The 26,903-nt window shown below is 39.6% G+C and overlaps 2 protein-coding genes across 3 annotated transcripts; both read right to left on the bottom strand.

The window, feature by feature from the left end:
• Positions 1–1,557: 1,557 nt before the first annotated feature.
• On the bottom strand, positions 1,558–5,970 carry LOC311288984 (protein translocase subunit SecA-like). The gene is made up of 2 exons (XM_084406718.1): positions 5,892–5,970; positions 1,558–5,353 (listed from the first exon to the last, which is right to left on the bottom strand). The coding sequence occupies exon 2, from the start codon at positions 5,308–5,310 to the stop codon at positions 1,900–1,902; it is 3,411 nt and encodes a 1,136-aa protein (XP_084262844.1). The 5' UTR covers positions 5,311–5,353; positions 5,892–5,970; the 3' UTR covers positions 1,558–1,899.
• Positions 5,971–7,467: 1,497 nt separating this feature from the next.
• On the bottom strand, positions 7,468–25,529 carry LOC311288985 (tripartite motif-containing protein 16-like). Of its 2 annotated transcripts, none has more exons than XM_084406720.1 (6): positions 24,882–25,529; positions 22,667–22,762; positions 22,347–22,580; positions 21,414–21,573; positions 21,223–21,270; positions 7,468–8,680 (listed from the first exon to the last, which is right to left on the bottom strand). In XM_084406720.1, the coding sequence occupies exons 1-6, from the start codon at positions 25,449–25,451 to the stop codon at positions 8,349–8,351; spliced, it is 1,440 nt and encodes a 479-aa protein (XP_084262846.1). In that variant the 5' UTR covers positions 25,452–25,529; the 3' UTR covers positions 7,468–8,348. The 2 variants fall into 2 exon arrangements, with proteins under 2 accessions (XP_084262846.1, XP_084262845.1); XM_084406719.1 differs by lacking the exon at positions 7,468–8,680 and adding an exon at positions 14,173–15,120.
• Positions 25,530–26,903: the final 1,374 nt, after the last annotated feature.

The following is a 26,903-nucleotide window of genomic DNA, read 5'->3' as shown; positions in this document are numbered from 1 at the left end:
GTTACTCCTGATCGGAGGCTGCCGTAAATATTTAGTTTATACGTAGAGTTACGCTTCAACTAAGTTTAATATTTAGAAGTGCGCAAGTCGTAACTTAGTGTCCATTTACGTCAAAACTAGGCTAAGTTATAACTTACGCACAGCTGGTGCAACCGGCCCCAGTTTACTGGTATTTGCGTCATTGCATGTGTTAAACCAGACGCTGATTTGCGCTGCTCTTGGTAGATTGCATTGGTCATTATGGAAATGAGATGTTGCGACCTGTGCTTTTTTACTGTGCACATTGCTGGTTAATGACCAGTTCAGCAAAGAAAATGCAGAGAGAACACAAGCCATAGCTCGTATTCGAATTCTTGTTGAGAGAGCCATCAGAAGAGTGAAGGAGTTTCACATCTGGGACACCACTGTACCCTTAACCTTGTCTGGAACTGTTAACCAGCTGTGGACTAACTGCTGCTTGATGAGCAATTTTCAGTGGCCGCTTGATGTTAAAGGTCACAAAGGGGTGTGTCCATAATAGCCTTTTTATTTTAAAGAGTGACATGTAATTAAATGTATTATATCTTAATGTTACACCTCTTGTATTATATTTTTTCACATTTCACATTAGGCAATTAGTATCAGCTATGCATTGTTGAAATAAAGTAACAATTGTAGTTTCATAAAACATTTATTGAAAATCATATCTCCGTGTTAAAATATACATCTTATAAAAATATAAAATCTTGAAATCATTAGAACAATTACACCATAAATAAAAATTCTATACACAATTCCAGACTACCTTATTAATATTATTATTATTATTTTACAGTATTAACTATTTATACAGTGAAGGCCTATTAGATACCACCCTTAAGATATTCATCTATGTAAGTACAAAAGTAGTAAAGATCCAGATTTTCTCTAATCTGAGCTATCATGACACTGTCCCTCCACACTCTTTCAACTGTCATGTCCTCTTCAGTGTCAGTGATGAAGTCACACCAACTGAATGCAGTTACAGCCAGCTGACCAGCTTTCAGTAAGAAAATAAACTATTAAAAACTTCCCCTTACACTGTAAGCTTTATAGTTTCAATACGGTACTGCATCACTTTTGAAAAGTGCAAGTAGGGGTCATGCCATGTTAGGTGTAGAAATTCTGAACTTCTAGTGTAAGGGGTTAGTTTCATCATAACCTTCTGTAACACTGACAAACTGGTTTTATGCAGTGCATGTCTTTTTCATCACATCAGTAAACTAAAGCAGGTTATTTGTTTGTTTTCACGTTTGAGTACGAGAATTTGGCATCATTTATAAGCTTAAATGTACCTATGAAACCTGGCCTAAATTCTTACAATGTTGTATTTTTGCAAGTGCATTCGAGACAAATGTTAACCAACCGTCCGAAAACGAGAACAATTAAGCAGACAATAATATTGATGGTGTTAAAAGGATTGTTTGGGTAATACAATCTTCTTTTGTTTTCCAGCAAAAAATATTACAATATATATTTAAATAAATCAAGCAGATTTGAAATGGCATAAGGGAAAGTAAAATAATTTTCATTTGTGGGTGAACTAGTCTTTAATAACATTAACTCATTTTTCCTCATACATTAAATATTCGAACTTAGATATATAGACTGTATTTGCAGATGATCAGCAATAATTTATATAAACACATACACAAATATCTTTCTATTTTTATCCCTAAACATGGTACAGAATGATTTTTTTATGAATGTACTGTATGTTTGCACCATTTCAAGTAGGCTAATAGCATGAACTAACTTAATGTGAAGTCATCAGAAAAAGTTATACATATACATTATAGGTTTGATGCACATTGATACTAATTTAAATTAGACCATTAAGAACTGACACCACATCTTGTTATCCGAGAGAAGTGTTACATTTCATAAACTTTTTACCATCTTTGTCAAAAAGCCACTGAAAGAAAATGTAGTGTCCAAAGAGAAAATGGTGTCAAGACCCAGTGATGTGATGTGCATTATTTCCATTGGCAGCTCTTTCAGAACTCTTAGAGAACTGAAATTAATGTGTTCAAAAAGAAAAAATGAAAGTTTTTCAGTCAGTTTCACTTCTGCTCCTCTGCTTTCGGCCCTCTTTAACTTCATTACAGCATCTTTGATGTTCATCCTGAGTAGGTCTATAACAATACATTTTACTTGGAAGTGTTTTGCGAGTAAAGTCTTGCCTTCTGCTTTCTGCTCTTGGCTTGATGATTTCACATATCTTAGAATCTGCGTCAGATGTGACTTGTACGAATCTATTTCTTTGTCAGCTTTTTCCAGATCAGCCAATGCTTGAGTAATATAGCCAGCATCTTTCTTCATAATAGTGGCCAGTGCACGATTATAGCGAGGAATAATCTCTCCAGATGCACCATCCTCCAAAGCTTTGCTGTACATCTCAATGCTCTCCGCAAGGCGTCCCTTCTCACGGAGATTGTTTCCAGACCTGATATAATAGTAGACCATTGAGGATGGGGACTGTTTGCTCAGAAGTTTCAGCTGTGCAATCAACAAGGCCACTTCCAGCTGTTCCCTCAGTGTCTCTATCTGCTTTTCTTCATTGAAATGCATCAGGAGCCACAAACCCCAGCACTCTTGAAGACAGGACACAGTTACATCACGCTGATCTGAGAAAACATACTCTTCATAAATGTTGTCTAAAACATCAAGGTAGGAAGAAAAAAGCTCTTCTTCTTTTATGATTTTTTCAATGTCTTTTTTAAGGAACCTTGAGAGTCTGAGCTGGACCTCATTGTTTCGAGCATCTTTTGCCTTTTCTAGATTACTCTCCTTAAATGGGAATGAATTTGTGGTTAAAAGGCCTGTGAGAGAAGAGATCATCGCCTCATGATTTTGAGAGCTAAGATTTTTCAGGTAGTGATTAACAGTTTCCCCAAATAGAATTCCTGTGATACAATGTGACATCTGCATTATTAAACAACACAGAAGACTGAATAAACTGATGGCAGATGCGGTCAGGCTCATCACTAGTTTCAGAGAGTCAGAGAAATGACTGGTGCATGTGATGAGTTGAGCGGATCCTGGACTCCCTTGGCGAGCCGTTCGTCCAAAGGCTTGCTGTTCAACACGGACATTCAGAGGTAAGAAGGTTTGCACCACGAACAGACCTCCTGCCTCATTTACACTTTCACTGACCTTTAGGTCCGTACCTCGGCCTGCTAGATTAGTTGCAACAATGACGTCTCCTGCTTGTAGTTCTTCATCTACAATTTTTGAGTTGTCCATGTTGTTATTTACATAGAGTTTTAGTTTGTGTTTTGAGATGGTGTTTGCAAGGGTGCTGTGAAACATTTTGGCACGATTGATTGTTTCACAGATGACGAGAGCTGCTCGTGGACCTCGATAGACTGTAGAAGTCACTTGATGCTGAACAACATTACAGACGGTCCTGATCCACTCGTCTTCTTCAGCTAACACCATGCCTTCCAGCTCATAAAGTTTCCTTCGTCTAAATGGGGGAATCTTACAGGTCTCAATGCCTTCATAGACCTTCTTTAGTATCTCAAGCTCTGTTTGATCCCCCAAAGTTCCTGTGATCCCATAGATCTGGTTTCTGTATTTCTTAAATAAGCCCAAATTTGACATAAAGTTTGCTATTAGAGTCATGTTGGACAGTTTAGTTTGGTGTTTCATCTCCAGGAACTGCTGAAGTCCTTCCCCCCATCTCATGTTGTTCTGCACAACACCAGTGGAACTGTAATCCACAGGAGCGACTCCATCTCCATGAAGGACGTATTCATGGCCCAGAGACATTTTTTGGGCTTTCAGAGCATTTCCAATCCAAGTTTGCATCTTTCCATTGATAAGGTCTTGACGGCCAGGGATACAATATTCATGTACTTTGGCTGATTCCGACTGATATCCCTTTTTAATCGTTTTACCCAGTGACTTAACCAGTGAGTCTTCCTCATAGTACACTAAACGACACTGTCCACATCCCATGAGAAGAAGTGATATTTCTTTTCTATTATTTTTACTTGTGGAACCAATCTCATCCAGTTTCTGTAAGTTTCCGTCATGCCCTTCTTGGTAAAGTTTAAAGAAATACTCAGGGAAGTTTTGCACAAACATGGTTAAAAAACCCACAATTTGCACAACACTTGTGTTGTCTAGTTCTTTTAGAGCATTTGTCATGTTTTCTTGAATTCCCTTTGAAAGTTTTTTAGGCATAATTCCTGTGTCCACAGCAATCTGCATAATACTAAGTGGATCAACATCTTTATTTTCTTGCATGATTTCAGACAGAACCTCAGAGAAGAGCTGAATGGGCCCTAAAATCTCTCCAGTCTTTAAACGCTTCAGTTGATTGACGACAAACCAAATCTTAGCCAGTATTACATTGAGCGATTCCATAAGAGGAATCTCACTGCTCAGATACACCACTTCATGACCTTTGTCCAGCATTAAAGAATCCACCTCATCCACTATAACACACTGAAACTCTCTCTTAGGTCTCACATCTTGTCTAAGGACACGCTGTCTCAGGAAATCAGCTGCAAAACTGACAGCGGTACCGTAGACCACATGACATTCATAGCACTTCTTCAGCTCTTTATCTTCTGATTTGTTGGTGTTGACGTCAACAGTGATACCTAGTTCTGTATAAAATGGAGTCCATTCTTCAGCGTCTCTTTCAGCGAGAATAGGGGAACTGGAGATGATATCAGGGTTTTTTCCCTTCATGACCTGATATGCTGCAAACATCGCCACGATGCACGACTTTCCTTCTCCTGTTAAAACCTGAACGAGCTGACTTGATTTAGAAAGGACGAGAATGCACCAGCTCACCATCTGAGTCACTCGAGGTGTTATTTTCTTCTTGCTCTTCTTTTGCACTGCTTTGCAGATCTTGAACAAAAGTTGCTCTATTCCTGTTAGATGTGGAGCTGTAGAAGCTGATAGACATTTGGACACAGCGGTCACAATATCTTGCACTTGTGCCATAACTTTTTCATTGATATTTCCTTGTTTTTGAATTTCCTCCACAACATCTTTCAGTGTTTTCTCTGTTTTATCAGTGTTTTTGATCTCATTAATTTTGGCCTCAACATCATTCACAATCTTACTGTCATTCGCTGTCAAATCCGACACACTTATTTTGTGAATCTCAATTTGATAAAGGATTCTCATCATCCATGTGTGAAAATGTTCATTTCCTCCATTATATTGCTCCACGAGGGCTTTAAACAACTTAACAACATCATATTTCCCCCATTGTCCGTTCTTTAGCAGGGAAATCAGTCTTGATAATAGTTCCCTTGATGCCTCCATTTTCAAAACTCTTTCAAAACTTTTCACGATGCAGCATCACTGTCTGTAGTTTAAAGGAATTCACACAGAAGTAAAATGAACTAAAAATAAATTAAAATCAAACATTCATAGGAAATACAATATATTAGGATAAATATAATGGTAACACTATACAATAAGGTTCATTAGTTAACTACCGTTGTTAACATGAACTAAGAATGAACAATACTTCTTCAGCCTTTATTAATCTTAGTTAATATTAATTTCAACATTTACTGATATGTTATTAAAACTAAAGGATGTATTTTTTAACATTAGTTAATGCACTGTGAAATAACATGAACAATGAACAGCTGTATTTTTATTAACTAACATTAACAAAGATTCATAAATACTGTAACAAATGAATTGCTCATTGTTAGTTCATGTTAGTTTAATGCATTAACTAATGTTAACTAATGAACCTTATTGTAAAGTGTTACCAATATAATTAAAAAAACTATAACAATATAAAGCGTAATGTTTTGCTTGTTTTAAAAGTGCAATCAAAGAGTTGTATTTAGACTATTTCCTCTAAGAGAGCATTCATTTATAATACTTACACCGTTCAAGACCATATTGTTGTAGAGTTGTCACAGCAAATGTCTTGAGTCATTTGTGAAAAGACTGAAATGAGTTGCATTATATATTGATAAGAAGAGGATGTCTATCCTGCTGTGGAATTTACAGGAATATTAATCGTCTCTAGTTTGTCACATGATTTAAAGGAACATGAGTGGCATGCCTTTATTTGTGTTAAGAAGGCACGCTTGATACTAATCTGTAGAATCATGCACAGCTGACTGTTAGTCAAATAAACAAATTATCAAATTATTTTGAGCTTTTGGATGCAAAACTTGTACATTACATGAAGGAATGTATACCGTCAGCTGTCTACTTATATATTGTTTAACCTTCTCCGTTTATTCCCACACAGACACTTAAACATATCCTGATGACGTCACCTCAGTGTGTTCTTTCACTTTCGGTGTTGGTAAGTACCTAAAAAACCACATGGTGTTAGTACAATAGATTGCTTGTGTATACAGGTTTGTTTTTGTTTCGGGTGTGGTGTGGTGTGATGTGGTGACGTGTTCCTTCACCGACTGGTTTGGCCGCCATGATTACATTGCAGGTTTCATTTCCACATGTTTTCTTTGTCCGACATTCTTCTTTTATCAGCCTGCATGTTTTTATTAAATAATAATACACTTTTATTAAATAGAACTGTTGGTCTACTGCTGGAACAAGTGTTCAAGGGGTTTTAGGACACGTTTACATGACAACAATGTACTAAATACGGAAGTTTCATGTAAAACTACATCAAAATGATCCCCGTTTACATGGTACCATGAAAACAACTAAAAAGACCGCATTAAGCTTGCCAGGTTAGGAGATGGCAACTTTGTAAAGAAACATTACACATGGTTTGCTAAAGGTGACTACTTCCGCACACTTGCTCCTCTCTTCGGTGTCAGCAAAGCTGTAGTTTGGCAATGTGTGCATGAGAAATCGCTCGTTCATCAGCACATAAGTATACCCGCAGGAGAGAGACTGAATGAGGTGACGCGCGGGTTTGAAGAGAGAAGTGAATTCCCTCAGTGCGCTGGAGCGATAGATCGGACCCATATCACAATTTTATCCCCCAGAGACAACACATCAGACTACTACAATAGGAAAGGCTGGCACTCCATCGTGACCAGCATTATTTTATGGCGCTTTCCATAATTGATGCACTTTACAGTTATTGAACTGAACTGAATTGAGCCGAATGACAACATTGTCTTTTTAGAGCTGATTTGCAGCAGAATTAATGCGTCATTTATCATTATTTTATAATGATATTTATAACCATTACTGTGCATCACTAAGCTGCTTTGAAACTATCTGTATTTTTATAAAGTGCTATTTAAATGAAGGTGAGTTCACAAACATAGACATTGGATGGCCAGGCAGCGTACATGACGCGCTGTGATATTTGATCTCGCAGAACGTGGAGAGCTTTTCTCAGCTGTAAGTCTTATGCATTTTACTCAGTATTTTGGAATTCAATTATATGCCATAGTCAGCAAAAGCTGCACAGTTGTAATTTATTCTAACAGTAGCCTATCTTTTTTCTTTTTATATTTTTAAGGTGACAAAAAACATATCAGGAACAGCTGTGCCCTTACTGTTACTGGGTGATCCTGCTTACCCATTGAGGAGTTGGCTCATTAAGCCTTACTATGACGATGGAAACCTAACAAGGGCACAGAAGTACTTCAACCAGAGGCTCAGCAAGGCACGAGTATCTGTTAAGTGTGCGTTTGGCAGGCTAAAAGGAAGATGGAGGTGCATTAGAAAGCGACTTGATGTACATCTGGAGAACGTTGCAAACATTGTGACTGCTTGCTGTGTTCTTCACAACATTTGTGAGATATAAGGAGACAGGTTTGAAAATGAGTGACACACCCACTGTGGCTACACTTCTGACACTCCTGATGTTATGGACAACCACAATGTACTGGGTCCGAATGACATTCAGGAAGCTCTAACAGCTTCTTTTAGCCAGGACCTGTGATGTGCCTAAACAAGTAGAAGTCAGATGTGAATTGTAAATGTAAGCAACAAAAAAATAAGAATGATGTAGGCTGTGATCAACTTTGTCTATCAACTGTGTTTATGTGGAAGTTGTCCAAATATACAATAAAATAAAAATGTTCTTCATAAACGCTTTGATTAAACATTGGTCAAGTAGCAACAAAAATTACATTCAATATGTCAGAAAAGACAAAACCGCTTTCTTTGTATAAAAGCATTCAAATATTGAACAAATACAGTAGATTGGGGGGAAAAGAAAGGGAAAAAAATCCCTCTTGAAATGGGAAGCTTTTTCTACAGGTTTTAACAAAAATAATAAAAAAGAAAAACCACAAAAACAATTTCAATACAAAAGGAACAAACAAGAAAATACTAATGTGAAAGCCATTTAAACTTATCAGAGGTTGTAGTGTGTACTACTCTCACCCAAACTACTCTGTTCATCGCTGTCGTTCAGCTGCCTTGGGGTAGAGGCCTAAAGTGAGAGTTTGGGGAACAGGACAATGAGTAACTGGTGGAGGTTGGAAATCAGGGACCCTGTAAAAGGGAGTTGAGTTGTGCTGTGGTGCAAGATGTGCGTGGGATGACTGTTGACCAGTGGAAAAAGCATTCACAAAGATATTGAACAGCCTTAATTCATGTTCATGTTGAGTCGCCTGCATTTGAAGCTGATGCTTGGCTTCTTGTTCAAATTGGGTTGTCATGGTCTTAGTTAATGCATCAAAGCTGGCTTCAATTCTCGTTCGCTTTCTTTTCCAACTGAGATATGCACCTTTCAGATAAACACAAAAGCATATACACACAAGCATAAATATACTGTATGTGTTTTCATAATTTCTGAAGATGCTAGTTATAAGCAAATGCCAAGGACAACTTGTTTGCAAACGTCCAGGAAAAGTAGGAAAACTTCCATGTAACTCACCTAAACTGTAAAGTAGCCACAGAAACCAATGTAAATATGAAGGTGTAGCTGAACAAATGTGTAAACACGGTTACAAGAGAACCTGCCTTCAATGCCAAAGAAAAATGAAACATTTCAAGATGAGCTAAAAGATCAAGATCAGCAGAGGCAGATCTTAAAGTGACAGCAGCCTCTAATTCTGTCTGACAGTGAAGTTAACCAAAGAATAAAGTTAACAGAGCAAATTACTCACTGATCTTGACTAAATAACGTTTGTAGCTTTAATAAGGATTAATCTATATTTAATTTATAATTTATGCAGGGCAAACTATTCGATAACCAAATTCAATTTCTGTATATTTCATAGCCTACCTGTTAGACAGAAAGGGCACAGGTAAATATTACATTTATTATGGGTTTATGTGAGGATTGTTTAAAGTTCACTTAAAATAAAAGTTGTTATATTGTTGAAGCCTAATGTTTAAAATTTGGAGGGAAAGAATTATTTTCATCGAGACATCAGTAGCTATATTAATATCAGTGATACTGGCCTTCATTCATAAAAAGATGCCATTAAACAATTATTTAAAATATATTGTCTTTATGTTATTTTTACATTACAGTGGAAATTGGGTCTCACATTATTTCAATTTTATTTAACACACAAAACATTAATGGTGAACAATTTTGACTTTTTCACTTTTGACTTCTCTCAAGTCTTGGCAATCAGCCCCTATTAAACAATAAAAACGTAAGACATCTTTTTGTTATACATAGTTTAGTAGCCTACTATTCATTTTGGCAGAATTTATCTTTATAATCAACTTAATTATTTCTTGGATTTTGCATCACCATATCCCCTAAATGTATGTAAATGCAGGAAATGGGATTCAAATCGAAAAAAATTTCCCCGATTTTGTGTCCCCCCCACTTCTCAAACCAAAGTTACACCCTTGACTATCTATATATGTTTCAAAAAGAAAAACTGTAATAACATGATAGGTAACACTAAACAATGAGTGGTTATGAAAAACTTATATAAACATTTGACTTATGCATGTTTAATTCTGAGGGTCTTCCACTTGGTCCAGTTTGGTGGCTCACCTCTGTAGTGCCAGTCTCAGGAGTGTCTTCAGTGGTTCTGCAGTCTAATGGCTCCGCAGCAGACCCTTCACCAGTGGCTGCAGAAACAAATACATCCATCCATCTTTTTCCGCTTATCCGGGGCCGGGTCGCGGGGGCAGCAGTCTAAGCAGAGATGCCCAGACTTTGCTCTCCCTGGACACTTCCTCCAGCTCTTCCGGGGGGACACCGAGGCGTTCCCAGGTCAGCCGGGAGACATAGTCCCTCCAGCGTGTCCTAGGTCTTCCCCGGGGTCTCCTCCTGGTGGGACATGCCCGGAACACCTTCCCAGGAAGGCGTCCAGGAGGCATCTGGAACAGATGCCCGAGCCACCTCAACTGACCCCTCTCGATGTGGAGCAGTAGCTGCTCTACTCTGAGCTCCTCCTGAGTGACCGAACTCCTCACCCTATCTCTAAGGGATCGCCCAGCCACCCTGCGGAGAAAGCTCATTTCGGCCGCCTGTATCCGGGATCTTGTTCTTTCGGTCATGACCCACAGCTCATGACCATAGATGAGAGTAGGAACGTAGATTGACCGGTAAATCGAGAGCTTCGCCTTGCGGCTCAGCTCCTTCTTCACCCCACGACAGACCGGTACAGCGACCGCTTTACTGCAGAAGCTGCACCGATCCGTCTGTCAATCTCCCGTTCCATCCTTCCCTCACTCGTGAACAAGACCACAAGATACTTGAACTCCTCCACATGAGGCAGAAACTCTCCACCAACATGAAGCGGGCAAGCCACCCTTTTCCGACTGAGAACCATGGCCTCAGACTTGGAGGTGCTGATTCTCATCCCAGCCGTTTCACACTCGGCTGCAAACCGTCCCAGTGAACGCTGAAGGTCCTGGTCTGAAGGGGCCAGCACGACAACATCATCCGCAAAGAGCAGAGATGAAATCGTGTGGTCCCCAAACCTGACACCCTCCGGCCCCTGGCTACGCCTAGAAATTCTGTCCATAACAATTATGAACAGAACCGGCGACAAAGGGCAGCCCTGCCGGAGTCCAACATGCACCGGGAACAAGTCTGATTTACTGCCGGCAATGCGAACCAAGCTCCTGCTTTGGTCGTACAGGGATATTGTATATTTTATGTGGAACTTATGATTTGTGTCTTTGGTGATCTGTCGGCTGGGGCTGAAACCCCTGTCGGCTGGGGTTCAACTCAAGCCCTTTATTTATTGAACAGGTCGTAACAAATGGGAGCTTGTCCTATCGTAATGAATTGGGATACGTTATGGTAACAAGTTTGTCCTATTGTATGTATACGTCTTTTTTTTCTTATTTTTGCTGGTGCAGGCGTTTTATTGGCAGTTTTTTCTTGAGTATTGGGGAAAGGGATATAAAATACTGGAATTTAGTATTGAGGTGTTTCAACAAAAGCCTTCGTATGAAGCATTAGAATTGTGTCGTAAAGAGGCTTTTAACTTTTTCATAAACGATACTGTCGTTAAGCACTGAGAGTAGCAGCGGGACGATCAAACATTATTCACCACAACACTCTTACAAAACACTACATGATGAATTCAGAATATGGTATTAACACAGTTCATGTAGAAAAACGTGGTTTTATCATGTCAGGATACTTTCTAGATCAGGACAACCAGCATGAACCACAGAACAAAGAAACAATTCTGGACATTTACAATAATGATGTGATTCATCTGGACTGATTGTAGGAGGAAGTTTTTTTTTAAAGTAAACCTATTATTGTAACATTGTAGGCATTTATGTAAGCTCCAATATGTAAAAAAAAAAAAAAAAATGGCCATAAGTATCTTAACTGGGTTCAGGATATGCAGTCATATTACTCCAGTTTTGGAATCCTTGCATTGACTCCCAGTCAGGTTCCGAGTTGATTTTAAGATTATGATGCTCACATATAAAGCATTGCACGGCCTGGTACCACATTATTTAACAGTACAGTTACATCCCTATACTCATAATCGCAGGACTTTCTCTTCCTATGCTCCTGTCTCTTCAACTTAAGGAATTACAGACTAGAGGTCTACACGGAGCACCCGAGAACCTGGGATCCGCCCGAGGACCCATACGGGTTCGGGTCTATATTTTAAATTGTCAGCCGGGTCAGGTCCCAATCTATTATTTTGTGTCCCGGGTCTGTTTAACATTAAAATAATACCCGAGTCGATCGGACTCTGAGAACATCCGGCCGTGATCAGAGTCAGTCAGCACGGCTCGTGTGTTTTTTGTAATTGCAACTTATAAAATTAGGATAAGAAAAGTGTGAGCCGGGAAATAAGGAAAAAACACAAATTGCGCTAAAAATCTCTTCAGGCAGTTAACGCGAATGTGCAGTCTCAAGCTCGTCATCTTCCTATGGCAACCAGAGCTTCTGCAGTGACACAATGATTTTACTAATTGACGATTGGCTCTTTTATTTAAAAGGCGGGACTTATTCCGCCAAACTGCGCATTACACTTTCTCCAATTTTTATAATAATATGAATGAACCGTCTTGTTTAATCTTAAAGTTTTGGTGGTCAGACTCGGCGCAGAGAGCACAGAGATGATAATAATGGAAATAAAATAAATAAATAATGCTAACGTCAGTGGCCATGGCACTGAACGAGCAATCGTTATTATAGTTCAAAACAAGTTATTATGCAAAGTCACATTTGTCATCCGTCACCGTGACATCAAGTGGACTTTTGAAGCTGAAATAATGAGTGGATTAAGCTTGGAATAATGAGAGGAGTAACATGGATAACGTTAGAACTTTCTTGTCAGAGGATTGTGCATCACAGTCAGTCAGGTAGCCTACAAGGAAGGGAGACGACGACTAACGTCACTAAAATTAGGTAAGACAAAAAGTTTTATTTTTCGCAGCTGGTTTATTGACTTGTTAATAGCAATTTAGTGTGGGATATCTGACAATCAGATCCAGTCGGGTCTGTGTCTTCCTGCCGGTCCAGGTTTCAAATAATAGACGGGTCCGGGTCGGTTGCGTGTAGCACATTACATATTCTCTTCGGGTTCGGTATGAATTTTTGGACCTGTGTAGACCTCCAGTCCAGACCTTTGACATTTTTAAAGTTCATCTCAAGACATGTTTTTGTAATATGTGCATTTGCTTTTTTGATGTTTATTTATTTATTTTGTTTACGTTTGTTTTGTTGATGTTTATTTAGTTATTTATAATTGTATTGCTTATATTATTTAATTATCTCTCTTAACTTCTGGATAAATGACAATTGTTTTGTCATTTAAGTACTTAAAGGGTTAGTTCACCCAAAAATGAAAATTCTGTCAGTAATTACTCACCCTCATGTTGTTCCAACCCCGTAAGACCTTCGTTCATCTTCGGAACACAAATTAAGATATTTTTGATTAAATCAGATAGCTGGATCACTCCTCCATAGGCTTCTAAGGAACCGAAACTTGCTGGCCCAGAAAATGTATTAAAGACATCGTTAATATAGTCCAAGTGACTCCAGTGGCTCAATCTTAAGTTTATAAAGCGACGAGAATACTTTTTGTGCGCAAAAACAAACAAAAATAACGACTTTTCATTTCGTTCTCTCTGGGCCTCGGGTCTTTTTGCGTAGTGTTTAAGCGTAGCGCGTCTGTGTTGCACGTCACCACGTAGGCTCACTATTGGCCGAAGCTGGTCATGTGTGATATGTGGTGACGTGCAACACAGACGCGCTACGCTTAAACACTACGCAAAAAGACCCGAGGCCCAGAGAGAAGGAAATGAAAAGTGGAATAAAGTCGTTATTTTTGTTTGTTTTTGCGCACAAAAAGTATTCTCGTCGCTTTATAAACTTAAGATTGAGCCACTGGAGTCACTTGGACTATATTAACGATGTCTTTAATACATTTTCTGGGCCAGCAAGTTTCGGTTCCTTAGAAGCCTATGAGTTAGACAACTCTAAGATTTAATCAAAAATATCTTAATTTGTGTTCCGAAGATGAACGAAGGTCTTACGGGGTTGGAACAACATGAGGGTGAGTAATTACTGACAGAATTTTCATTTTTGGGTGAACTAACCCTTTAACTCCATTAATGAATGTGGAATATTTAATCTAATTGTGTATATCAAAATGAAAAGCTGTTTTTAAAGGCGCTTAATAAAATAAAGCGTATTATTATGAAAGTAAACAGGATTAGATTAGAATATTTGTGCTTATACCTTTACTGATGAAGGGGTTACAGTATGAACAAGTGATTTGGATCTATGTGTTTTACATTTATTAACAACCTGACATTTAGCAATTTTACATGGCAAATTCTTTTATTGAATAACAAATTTTTAATGAATCCTGTGTGCGATCATTTCAGTTGAAATGTACGTTTTATAGTAAGAATAAAAATTATTTATGTGACACTACAATAAGAACTGAATGACTGATTTCCATCAAAATAAATATAGTTTGAGAAAAGCATGACACACACCATCACTCATCGTGACTCTCAAACACACACTGATCTTACTGTCTATATGAGGATTCATTACACACATTTATTCTGACATGTTATTTCACTGACAGAAGTTCAGCTGAAGTATCAATGTAATGAAGAGAAAGTAAGAGACTCTATAACATCTCACTGTTACTGATTTATCATGCAGCTCAAAGCATTATGGGTAGAATCTCTACAGTTTCACTGATGATGTATTACAAAGAGATAACAATCCATGATCAAGCCTAAACCCAGGGTAGAGTGGCTGAGTGAATGTGGTCTGGACTGTGTGTATGAGGCTCACTGTGTCAGAGACGTTGTAGAAGGACAGAGTTCCTGCACTGTGATCCACACACACTCCTGTTCTACACACTCCTATTCTCCACACTCCTGTTCTCCTGAAGATGGGCTTTACAGGGAGTTTAGTCTCTCTGTTATTGTGTTTGAATGAGTAACTGGAGGAAGAGCAGATCAAACTCCAGGACTGATCATTACATCCAAACCAACACTCATCACCTCGTCCCTTCCTGCTGATGCTCTTATATGACACTGATATACACACATATTCTCCACTCCACTCAATCTCCCAGTAACAGCGTCCACACACACTCTCTCTACACAACACCTGAGGAAACACATCAAATCTGTCTGGATGATCAGGATACGGCTGGACTATGCCAGTGTTAGTAATCTCTCTGTTCTCCTCAGACAGACGGAGGAGTTTATTCATTGTGTTCAGATCCAGAGTGAACTGATGGGAATCTGATGGAGAGAAAACACATCAGAAACAGGAATTATGATTCTTTTATTAGATATCCTGTTTTTGAAGAATATATTGAATCCTCATTTTAATTCTGTCCTGTTTTACATCCATGTCCATGTCTATAAAAGCCACTAAAGACATTAAGTTAATAAACATTTATATTTTAACTGACAAAAGCAAATAGGCCTTTATCACAACACAATAGAACGCCGGAAGTAGCCGCGAAGCAGTGTACAGCGTCTTCCGGTTATTGCATTCGCCATGGCTGCATGTTAATTATCACTGGACTACTTCGCTCTCGCGTCTCCCAAAAGTTTTTTTTTTTGTTTGTTTTCTTGATTCCATTTGAATGGTTTAATTAAATTGTTATAACCAATTGTTTAAAATGTAATGATTTAAGCAAACATTTCTTCAAAGGTTAAACCAAACTTTTATTTTGACGGGTTGCCGTGTAGACCTTTGAGTCTCTGTGTTTTATGATGATAGTTTCTCTCAAATGAAGCTAAAATGCTGCTGAAGTGACTCTCAGAGCGGCTGTGTTGATGAAGTGCATTAATGTTAATACGTAAGGCTGAAAAAAATCGCGAGTGTCATGCGTGCCTCAGTGTGTGTGTGTGTGTGTGTGTGTGTGGTAAATGAAACGCGTCGGTGCCATTCATTCACAGAGACACGCAGAACATGCACGATTCCTATTTAAATAGTCTTTATGCGGTTTAATATTGACAGACACTTGTCTATATCGCGATTTTATTTAAGTTTACTGACCTACTTTTCATCTAAATGTGTAACTAAGTAACCACCGGAAGTGCGAGTACACTGCTTGGCGATTTCGAACGTTCCGAAAGCAGGAAATGAGATAAAGGCCTATAGCTGAAACGTTTGTACTTTTTTTTAATCTCCTGCTTGAACCTAATAAATGTATTTTTAAAGTGCAGACCATTTTGCATTTTCATATTTTAAATAACTGAAATTCAAGATGAAAAACACCTCCACACATTCCACATTTTAAAATACAGTGAGGAAAATAAGTATTTAAACACCCTGCTATTTTGCAAGTTCTCCCACTTAGAAATCATGGAGGGGTCTGAAATTGTCATCGTAGGTGCATGTCCACTGTGAGAGACATAATCTAAAAAAAAAAATCCAGAAATCACAATATATGATTTTTTAAAGAGCATCTTGCATGTAAAAAAAAAATTAAATGAATATATAACCGTGTATGAAAATACCATATGAAAAGATAATGCAGGATTTAAAATGTTTTAAAATAACATAAGGACACCAATTTAGTAGATAAAGTGAGCGTTTCTTTGCCTGCTCGTACAAGCCGCTTTTTTTCAACATCGCGTCATTTTACGTCACACGAGGGAGACGTGTGCTGTGCTCTGCCACAGCTCAGTGCAGAGTAGGTTGGTATTCAGTAAGAGTGGTCGTGAGTCAGTGTGTTTTCAGTAGTTTTTGTATTTCAATTTATCATCCATTTTTCCCTGTTTGAATCGACCGCTCTCCCTCGCGCTACGTCACGCCCGCCACGCCAATTTTCAGATGCAGAAGTAAAATTTCTCACAAAAACGACTCCAGAAGCCACTGTAGCGTATTTATAATTTTTTTTTAAAGAAAATCTAGTTCCTACATTATTTTTCTATACATTGACTTGTTGGTCTTCTAACCTGCAAGATGCTCTTTAACTATTTATTTGTATGATACAGCTGCAAATAAGTATTTGAACACCTGAGAAAATCAATGTTAATATTTGGTACAGTAGCCTTTGTTTGCAATTACAGAGGTCAAACGTTTCCTGTAGTTTTTCACCAGGTTTGCACACACTGCAGGAGGGATTTTGGCCCACTCCTCCACACAGATCTTCTCTAGATCAGTCAGGTTTCTGGGCTGTCGCTGAGAAACACGGAGTTTGAGCTCCCTCCAATGATTCTCTATTGGGTTTAGGTCTGGAGATTGGCTAGGCCACGCCAGAACCTTGATATGCTTCTTACAGAGCCACTCCTTGGTTATCCTGGCTGTGTGCTTCGGGTCATTGTCATGTTGGAAGACCCAGCCTCGACCCATCTTCAATGCTCTAACTGAGGGAAGGAGGTTGTTCCCCAAAATCTCGCAATACATGGCCCCGGTCATCCTCTCCTTAATACAGTGCAGTCGCCCTGTCCCATGTGCAGAAAAACACCCCCAAAGCATGATGCTACCACCCCCATGCTTCACAGTAGGGATGGTGTTCTTGGGATGGTACTCATCATTCTTCTTCCTCCAAACACGTTTAATAGAATTATGACCAAAAAGTTCTATTTTGGTCTCATCTGACCACATGACTTTCTCCCATGACTCCTCTGGATCATCCAAATGGTCATTGGCAAACTTAAGACGGGCCTTGATATGTGCTAGTTTAAGCAGGGGAACCTTCCGTGCCATGCATGATTTCAAACCATGACATCTTAGTGTATTACCAACAGTAACCTTGGAAACGGTGGTCCCAGCTCTTTTCAGGTCATTGACCAGCTCCTCCCGTGTAGTTCTGGGCTGATTTCTCACCTTTCTTAGGATCATTGAGACCCCACGAGGTGAGATCTTGCATGGAGCCCCAGTCCGAGGGAGATTGACAGTAATGTTTAGCTTCTTCCATTTTCTAATGATTGCTCCAACAGTGGACCTTTTTTCACCAAGCTGCTTGGCAATTTCCCCGTAGCTCTTTCCAGCCTTGTGGAGGTGTACAATTTTGTCTCTAGTGTCTTTGGACAGCTCTTTGGTCTTGGCCATGTTAGTAGTTGGATTCTTACTGATTGAATGGGGTGGACAGGTGTCTTTATGCAGCTAACGACCTCAAACAGGTGCATCTAATTTAGGATAATAAATGGAGTGGAGGTGGACATTTTAAAGGCAGACTAACAGGTCTTTGAGGGTCAGAATTCTAGCTCAGGGGTTTTCAAACTGTGGGTCGGAAGAGGTGGGTCGCGCAGTCACTATTGGCTGCAGCTAAATTTACGTTTCATGAATGACACACACACAAACATTTTGCACGATGTACCAACGTTAAATAGAAATCGCAATGAGATCGCATTACACAGGAGAATTCAAATGTCACGAAAGGCGCTGCGTTTCCCAAAAGCATCGTATGCCTAAGTAGATCGTAAAACCGTTGCCACTTATGGTCTCTACGATCAGCTTAGCTCCCGATGCTTTTGGGAAGCGCAGCGGAGACCTGAATCAGCCTTTCGTGACATTTGAATTATCCGGTGTAATGCGATCTCATGCAGAATGCAGAGCAGTGATTGGAGTAAACGAGTTTCTTCTTGTTAATAATGCGCACAGAACCGCTCAATGAACCGCGCTGCTCTGAGACGCTGAAATTGCTAACACAACATGTCGCAAGCGCGCGCTTCATGAAACAAATCGCACTGATTTCTCTGTCATCTGTTCAACACAGCACTGTTGTCTTTCAGAGATATGGTCGTCGTAAGAGTGCGTTGTTTGCGTTCCCTTGCATGCATTTTGCTACAACGCAAAAAAATATAGCCTTTATATAAAAAGTATTTCACATGTACACACACGAGCACGAAAGCGTTTTCTGCGCTGAACAACGCAATGAGTTTAACAACACTCGCAGCATAAATATTAGTATTGAAATTCTAGGTCCTGGGCCTACTGTCAAATAAAATTATTAGTCTATTATATTTTCTTATATTCTGATTTTTGTCATATCAAACATTGGTTATGATTAAGCTTACTTAATCTTTTTTCATTTCTTTAAATTTGTTCTGCCATGTCTGGTAAATCAGTTGAGGCAGCAGACAAAAACTACTCAGTATTCTTCACATTATTTCAACAGCCATTAGGCTGTTAGGCTCTCAATTTTTGATAATGTGCCAAAAGTTTGTATTGCAATTAAACTTGTCATTCATACTATAACAAGCAAAAAAAAACTGCTCCAAAGAGAACTAACACCTCCCACCCCACATTCATGTTTTAAAATTATTTTATATTTTGGTGGGTCTTGAGATTATTCTTGTCTAGGTGGGTCCTGGAATGGAAAAGTTTGGGAACCCCTGAATAGTTAAAAAATCATATATTGTGATTTCTGGATTTTTTTTTTTTAGATTATGTCTCTCACAGTGGACATGCACCTACGATGACAATTTCAGACCCCTCCATGATTTCCAAGTGGGAGAACTTGCAAAATAGCAGGGTGTTCAAATACTTATTTCCTCACTGTATATTCAAATAGAAAATGTTTCTTTAAAATCATAGGGATATTTCACAATAATTCTGTTTTTATTGTATTTTGGATCAAATAAATCCAGCCTTGGTGAGCAGAAGAGACTTCTTTTGAAAACATTAAAAACCTTTGTTACGTACGCTATACGGAGGGATGCATGTTGTATATGTGTATGTGTGGTTAGGCTGTTTCAGATTTCATTGGATCCACAGCCTGTCATTCTTCACCAGGGAAGATGACGCCCCGGTTCACGCTGCTAGTCTCCTCACGTCACCCTGTTTAAACACCCGCATCTCCTCCGTGTCGCCAGCTTTTTGCTCGATTGCTGCTGCTTGTCGCCAAATCACCGACAGTAAAAGCACACAGAACCCATTATAATCAGTGATTCTGTCTACACTGGATGTGCTACGTTCTATTTCTGGCGCACTCAATTGCGCTACGGACAAATGCATTTGGAATGTTCATGTTGTGTAGAATGTTGTTAGAATGTTGCAGACCATTTTTGTTGTTGTTAGAACACCCCTTTTAACAACGTTGCTCCCCCCGATGTCCTCCGTTGAGAAACGCACATGTACATGATCAACTCTAAATCTCTTCTGTCATGTTTTCTTTCGCCTTCTACAGGAAGAACATGAACACACTCAATGAGTTTCTCTGCTTGTTTTCTTATGCCTGGCTCACACTACAGGAGTTTTAAGCCGATTTATGCCCGATTTTCTCCTCCCACAAATCAGAGAAAAAAATCTTGTTGAGGACCTCGATCGGTTACGATGTTCGGCGCAGATTATCTGGTAATGTGAGGCGTTCACAGGTCGAATCTTGCACCTCCCAATCTGCTCTCAGACAAATCGGGTTCGCCCCGATCATATAAACATGTTTGATATTTAGGATTTTAAATCCGGATGAGCAAGACTGTGATTACGTCAGTACTGTCACAATAGCCAATAAGAAACAAGTAGGGCTGTGGTGAGGGAATTTCCCTTAAGGTAGTTTTGAGTGACTTAACAGCGCAATATGCAGTATTATCGCCATTTATTTATTTATTTATTGCACAAACACGAGTACATGTTCAGTAATGAACTTGAAACTAAACAAAACGAAGTGAAACAGAAGATGATGTCAAAATAAGGGTCCACATAATAAAAGAATAGAAACCTGACAATAAGCTTGTTGGGCTATTGTTATATAACAGTTAGTTCCAATCCTCGAATCTCACTTTACGAGAGGCTTTCTGCTGATATTTCATCAGTATCGACATTGCTTATCTCTGTGCATTTTAGACAGGCTGTCACTCAATCCAGTTACATTGTTACACCACTAGGTGTTGGCAAGGGACTGTCTTTGAGTCATTAAACGTTCATTCAACAAACAAAAAAAAAAAACCGCGGATTCATTCAAAGATAGATGTAATGAAACAAGGAGTTAATTATTTTAATATTTAATTTGAACTTTGAGTTCCACTTTACAAGACTCAGCTGAGCAGCAATGCGGCGCATGGGCAACACTGAAGCTGATGAGTCACTTCTGACCAGCAATTGACAATTGACCAGCGCTGACGCCATTCATTGGAAACATCCTTAAATGTTAAAAGGATGATTTTTGAAAGATTTTGCTTTCCTTGGACACGGCAACCTTTTTACGAATATGACGATATTTTTCGGCTCTGCTTTTCAGCTTCTGATCTGCTGCGTGAGATCACGTGAGGCACTTCCTCTGGCACGAGAATCTTAATAACATTGTGTAGTGTGTGAGATGCGCCGCGATTTTCAAATCTTGTAGCGTGAGCAAAATCTGAAAAGTGTGTGCTGCAACCAGATTTCACAATCGGTTAGGATTTTAAAACTCCTGTAGTGTGAGACAGGCATTAATGACTTACATTGTAGGAAGTCGTTCCTGGTCCTGGGAACAATGCTGGTGAAAGTGACTGTGGAAATCAGAAGACATGAAGAGTGTGCTTATCATGTCAAAAGAAAATTATCCCTGCATCCGTTCCTAAGACATTTATAATATTAATTTCTACATGATCTGAGATGATGATTTCTGAGAGCAGAATCTCCAGGACTTTACCTCTGTCAGAGAACTTCTTCAGCTCCTCTTTGCAGAAATCCAACAGTTTGTCTCTCAGCCGAAGGACAGATTCTCTCACGCCATCAAAAGAGGAGAGAGAACTGAAGGGATTGTCATTTCCGTCTGTAGTTTCAGGAGGAGCTGAGAGAGACTGGAAACTCTACAGAAAACAGAAATCAGAGCTCATCACCTCCACACTTCATCAATAACCTGCACTACTGTCAGATTTGTGCGGCTCTTGTTGTTCTTTAGTAACTCTCCTCAATCCAGCACTTTCACAGCATCAGCTTCATTCTTCTCATATTCATTACATCATGTTAGAGCTATAAGTTCTTGATTTTGACACTTACACTATATGTGAACTTTTTTGGAAAACTCGTGGATGATCAAACAACTGGCAATAACATAAATGTAACATATCAACATAAACGTAACAGATCAAGTGCATCAATGGAGTCGCATGGCAGGGTTGAGTAGATTTGATCAGGAAAAGCAGTTCAAAGGCACTTTCACAGCATCAGATATAATATACAGCCAATATATACAGCTAATATATACAGCCTCACTTCCTGTTTGAGGACTTCACTGCCAAATTCAATGATCTGTTACCAGCAAAAAAATTATGAAAATTATTATAAAAGGAGTATATGATTTTGGTAAACATTACCCAAAATTTGTAGTATAAGTCAAAGAATGTAAAAAGAAAGTAAAGAGATGATGGGAAATCTAGCTGGGTGAAACTGGCACCATCAAGATGGATTTCACATTGTTGTTTCCTAAGAGACTGAGATTTGAGTCTGACTGATGATGATATAATAACCGAACACACAGATCAACACTTCAGTCAACGGTTCATTCTGCTCTCATGAAATGTTTCTCTGTGAGTCTCTTGCTCAAGTCCACTATGATCCTGTTCTTCTAGATCTCTGTTACCTGCAGGAAATGGATGTGATCCTGTGTGTGTGAAAGCTGCTCCAGCTCAGCGTCTCTCCTCCTCAGATCATTGATCTCCTGCTCCAGTCGCTCCAGTCGTCCTTCAGCTCGACTCACTGCAGTCTTTTCCTGATCTCTGATCCGCTGTGTCGCCTCAGAGCGGCTTCTCTCAATGGAGCGGATGAGCTCAGTGAAGATACTCTCACTGTCCTCCACTGCTGTCTGTGCAGAGCGCTGTTACACACACATCACAATCACACAGTGAGCTTCAGTGAGTCCTGACTGAGACTTCTCAAACTTCTCTTCTTCTCCAGACTCACCTTATGAGATGCCACAGCCTCTCTCAGCTGCTGAAGATCTTTCTCTCTCTGCTGGATCCTCTGCTGGAACGACCTCTGTGTCTCCTTCAGCTGGTGCTAAAGGACAAACCAATGACAGGAGAAACATCACATAAATCATCAGGTAAACAGATATGAATCCAATATTGGTGAAGTGGTGAGACTGAGGGGTTAAAGATCTTACATGGTAAGTGAAGTGAAAAAAGTAAAGTGAAGTGAAGTGACATGACTTGTGAAGGACAAGTTTGGTAACCCATACATGAATTTGTCCTTTGCATTTAACCCATCCAAGTTGTGCATGCACATTAGGAGCAGCGAGTTGTGAACACACACACACTACAAGCTGTGGACACACAGCGGTAGCAGTGGCCAGCCATTCTCTGTGGAAGCGATTGGGGCCTCAGTCATTTCCTGCCGGTACTGGAATCAAACCCCCAAACTTTGGGTTATCAGTCTGACTCTCTAAACATTAGGGCCCGACTGCCCCCCTAAGGTGATTATAACGTTATTATAGCTTCAATCATAAGTGCCAGCATTACTTCATCAGTGCCTATTATTTTGAGACTGAGACAATCAGACACATATTTGTTACATTTAACAAATAAGCTTTAAAGCCCACTCTTAGTAACAAAATATCCCCTCAAAAGAAACAAGAGAGCAGAAAAGGCCTCAATTGCCAGAGCGACCAACAGATAAGATGGTTTTATTGCTATTAAAAATGTGGTTATGTGGTCAAGACTGAGGCCATAGGAAAGACCTACAGCCCTTAAAACAGACTTTCCTGCATTACTTGTATACTGTCTCTTATACAGTACATACACTTGTAATAGACTTGTATACTGTCTCTTATAAAAATTTATATTTATTTTATGCATGCTTTATGAGAGAACTACTAGTTAATGTAACTCCACCTATATCGTGTCTCCTATCTAATTAATCCCCATTTAATGACACACTTTAGTGTACATCGCCTCATCATAGAATGCAGTGTGTGTTTGTTATATCTATCTGAGTATAAATTGACACAAACCGCAAGGCCCATGTCTAACCACACTTGAGACTGAGTCATAAATCCTCCCAACAGAGGAATTTCCCGCTTGGATATTACACCTTTCTTATTGGTCGAGCCAACCCTGAGAGGTGGGACCTTTCTCAGGCTTTAAATTGCCGTTACTCAAGCCCTTCCCTGTCTTGGCCTTCTCGGTATGTTCGTGTAGCTGTCCTGCGTGGCCTCACCATGCCCCAGGGCAGCAGGCCTTGACTCACAACCAGTCATGTGCTCATTCAGGAGAGAGAGGACTCTCTCAACCACAAAAGAATCAAGGAGTTTGGCATTGCCACCATGCACTGCTTCAAGTCAGTTGGCCATCGGTCTGCGCAGCACTACATGAAGTCAAACAAGCCTATTCTTATCGCTTTAGAACTTAAATGATTTATTTTATGCTACTTTAATGTCCTTTTTTAAGATTGAAACTTTTGGACCCTATTGACTTTCAATATATGGACAGATGAGACAGTCCTTAAAATACCTTCTTCTGTGTTGCTCAGTTCCAGTTTTGAATAACATGAGTAAACGATGAAAAAAAAATGTTTTTTACTACTGAACTATTGGTTTAAAAGGGGTCGTATTATGCTTTTTTCATCTTTCTTTATTGTGTAATGTTGCTGTTTGAGCATGAAAAGGCTCTGCAAAGTTACAAAGTCCCTCCAGCAGGAGTTATTCACTATTTCAGTGTCTGAACTCCCTGAAACGCCTCCATTGTAGTCTTGAGTTTTCTTCTATAACAACTGTTTTCTGAACAATACAGATCGATGCTAGTCAGATGTTATAAATGATGCCTAATCATTCAGTCCTGTCAGTCATCGTTGAGAGAGCGTATTTAGGGAGCAGTAATTGAACCGTCACAGCGACAGTTCTTCCGGCATCCCTCAACCTCCCCATCGCCGTTTATGTTTTCTTTATTTTAAGGTGCGTTACATTTCAGACACAAACGTTAAGCAGTAGACCAATTACAACAGACTGGACCGGCTGACCAATCAAACAGACAGCGATTTTCAGAATTTTCAGAAGAACTGAAACAGTTTTCAGACAGAGAGTGAAAATAGACATTAAATGCTGTAAATGTATTCTAGTAGACCCCGTAAACAACATTATGAACCTGTAAATATGCATAATGGGACCTCTTTAAGTTCATACCTGTTTCTCTGTCCTCTGTGCTTCAGCTGATACAGTGTTGTGGTTTTTATGTTCATCTATCATACATAGCAGACATATACACTTCTGATCAGTGCGGCAGAAAACCTCAAGGAGCTCGTCGTGTTTCTGGCAGATCATCTCCTGCAGTCGTCCAGTGGCATCAGTCAGATTGTGTCTCTTTCTTTTAAAGAAACTCTCGTGTTGTTCAAGGTGATTCAGGCAGTAAGAGTTCAGACACCCCAGACAGGACTTGACGGCTTTGCGTTTTCTTCCATTACAGACGTCACACTGCACATCTCCAGCTCCAGCGTAACAGTCAGCAGGAAGGTTAGTCTTCAGTTTCTCCACCACTTCAGCCAGAATGGTGTTTTTAACTAAAGCAGGTCTTGGACTGAAGATCTGTCTGCACTGAGGGCAGCTGTAGACTCTCATCTGATCCTCCTGATCCCAGCAGCCTGTAATACAGATCTTACAGTAACTGTGTCCACAGGGAATGGTCACTGGATCCTTCAGGAGGTTCAGACACACTGAACACAGGAACTCATCCTGAGTAATTCTGGCTTCTGCCATTTTTACTGCAAAAATACAGAGATACAAACACACAACAGCTCAACTACACTTCAGTTTCAGTTTCCCTGAACTCGCGTGTTTCCTGTTTCCTGGTTCTGTGTTTGAGTGCCGTGTGCAAAACAGGCATGTCTGTGACGAGGCATGATGGTAATACATCATGTATTACCTGTACAATAAATAATGTCTCAGTCACAATAGCACTTCAGTGCACTGGTGTTTATTGACAGTCCTTCTGAATTTGGTCTACATTAGGTAACCGCTGAGCATAATACACACCATCATATCGATGCATGTATATATGTATATATCAGTGGGGACTTACAAATTAGGACTAATTTAAGCGAGTCATCATAAAGAGGCAAAAAACAACAACAACACAAGAAGTGCTCAAAATACGAAGTTCAGGTATTATTCAGAGTAGATGTATTATTCAGAGTATTATTCATAGAAGCCTGATAAGTGATGTTTCAAAGGGAAAAACAATTTTTTTTTTTTATGCGGTTAAGTGCTCACGGAAGAGATGGGTTTTTAGCAGTCTTTTGAATGTTGTCAGGGATTCTGCATTCCGGATGAGGATTATGCGATTATGTCCCGCCCACGGACGCTCAGCTTCTCTGGGGGTGAATGAAGAGTGGGCTGGCCTGGACTCTGGGCTTCTGCGTGATGATTGGAGGGTCTGTTGAAAGGCTGCATCTCCTTTTGATTGAAAGCGATTTCATACAATAAAAAGTCGCTGACGCTGAAGCTATTCAAGCTCAGTCCCATCGTGGATTTTGCAAGTATAGTCGAAAGACAAACTGCTTGTCACATGCCTGTCCTGTCTCGTGTAGCACATGTGGTGTTTGTGTTCCTGTCTCTGTTTTGACCCCACCCTCCTTGTTATCTCATTATTGGTTTCATTTGTCCCACCTGTTGTTCCCTCATCACCTGCCTGATTTGTCCCTTTATAAGTTCCTTTGTGTTTGCAGTCTTTGTCGGGTCGTTGTCTTGTTTACGTCTCCCGCTCTCCTGTGAAACCCCGGTATGTGTTGTTTTTGAAGTTGTTGTTTTGTTTTTGAAGTTGTTGTTTTGTTTGATATTATGTTTTCCCCCTTGTGGGTTTTTGTTTCATTTTATGTTTCTTTTCTTTAATAAATCATTCTTTCTGCACTTGAGTCCTCTCCCTTAGTTTTCTTTAGTTAACGTGACAGAACGATCCGACCATGTCTAGGACTCAGCAGAAGAATTCACGTCACCCACCAGACCTTCCTGTCTCGTGTCCCTACTACGAACGCATTGTTCGTTTTCAGTCACTAAGTGCCCTCCGCCAACAAGGGGCTGACCTGAGGAAATTCGCAAGTGAATTCCTTAGAGCGGCGGAGGGTTTAAAACTTAATGACAGGCCTCTTAAGGACCTTTTTTTTTACGCACTCAATGAGCCCATGGACTGGGTTCTCAGGAGGGCGTATGATG

The sequence above is a fragment of the Rutilus rutilus genome (genome assembly GCF_951802725.1).
Source record: "Rutilus rutilus genome assembly, chromosome: 4".
Lineage (NCBI taxonomy): Eukaryota > Metazoa > Chordata > Actinopteri > Cypriniformes > Leuciscidae > Rutilus > Rutilus rutilus.
Note: the sequence above shows the minus strand (reverse complement) of the source record. Positions and strands in the feature narration are given on the sequence as shown.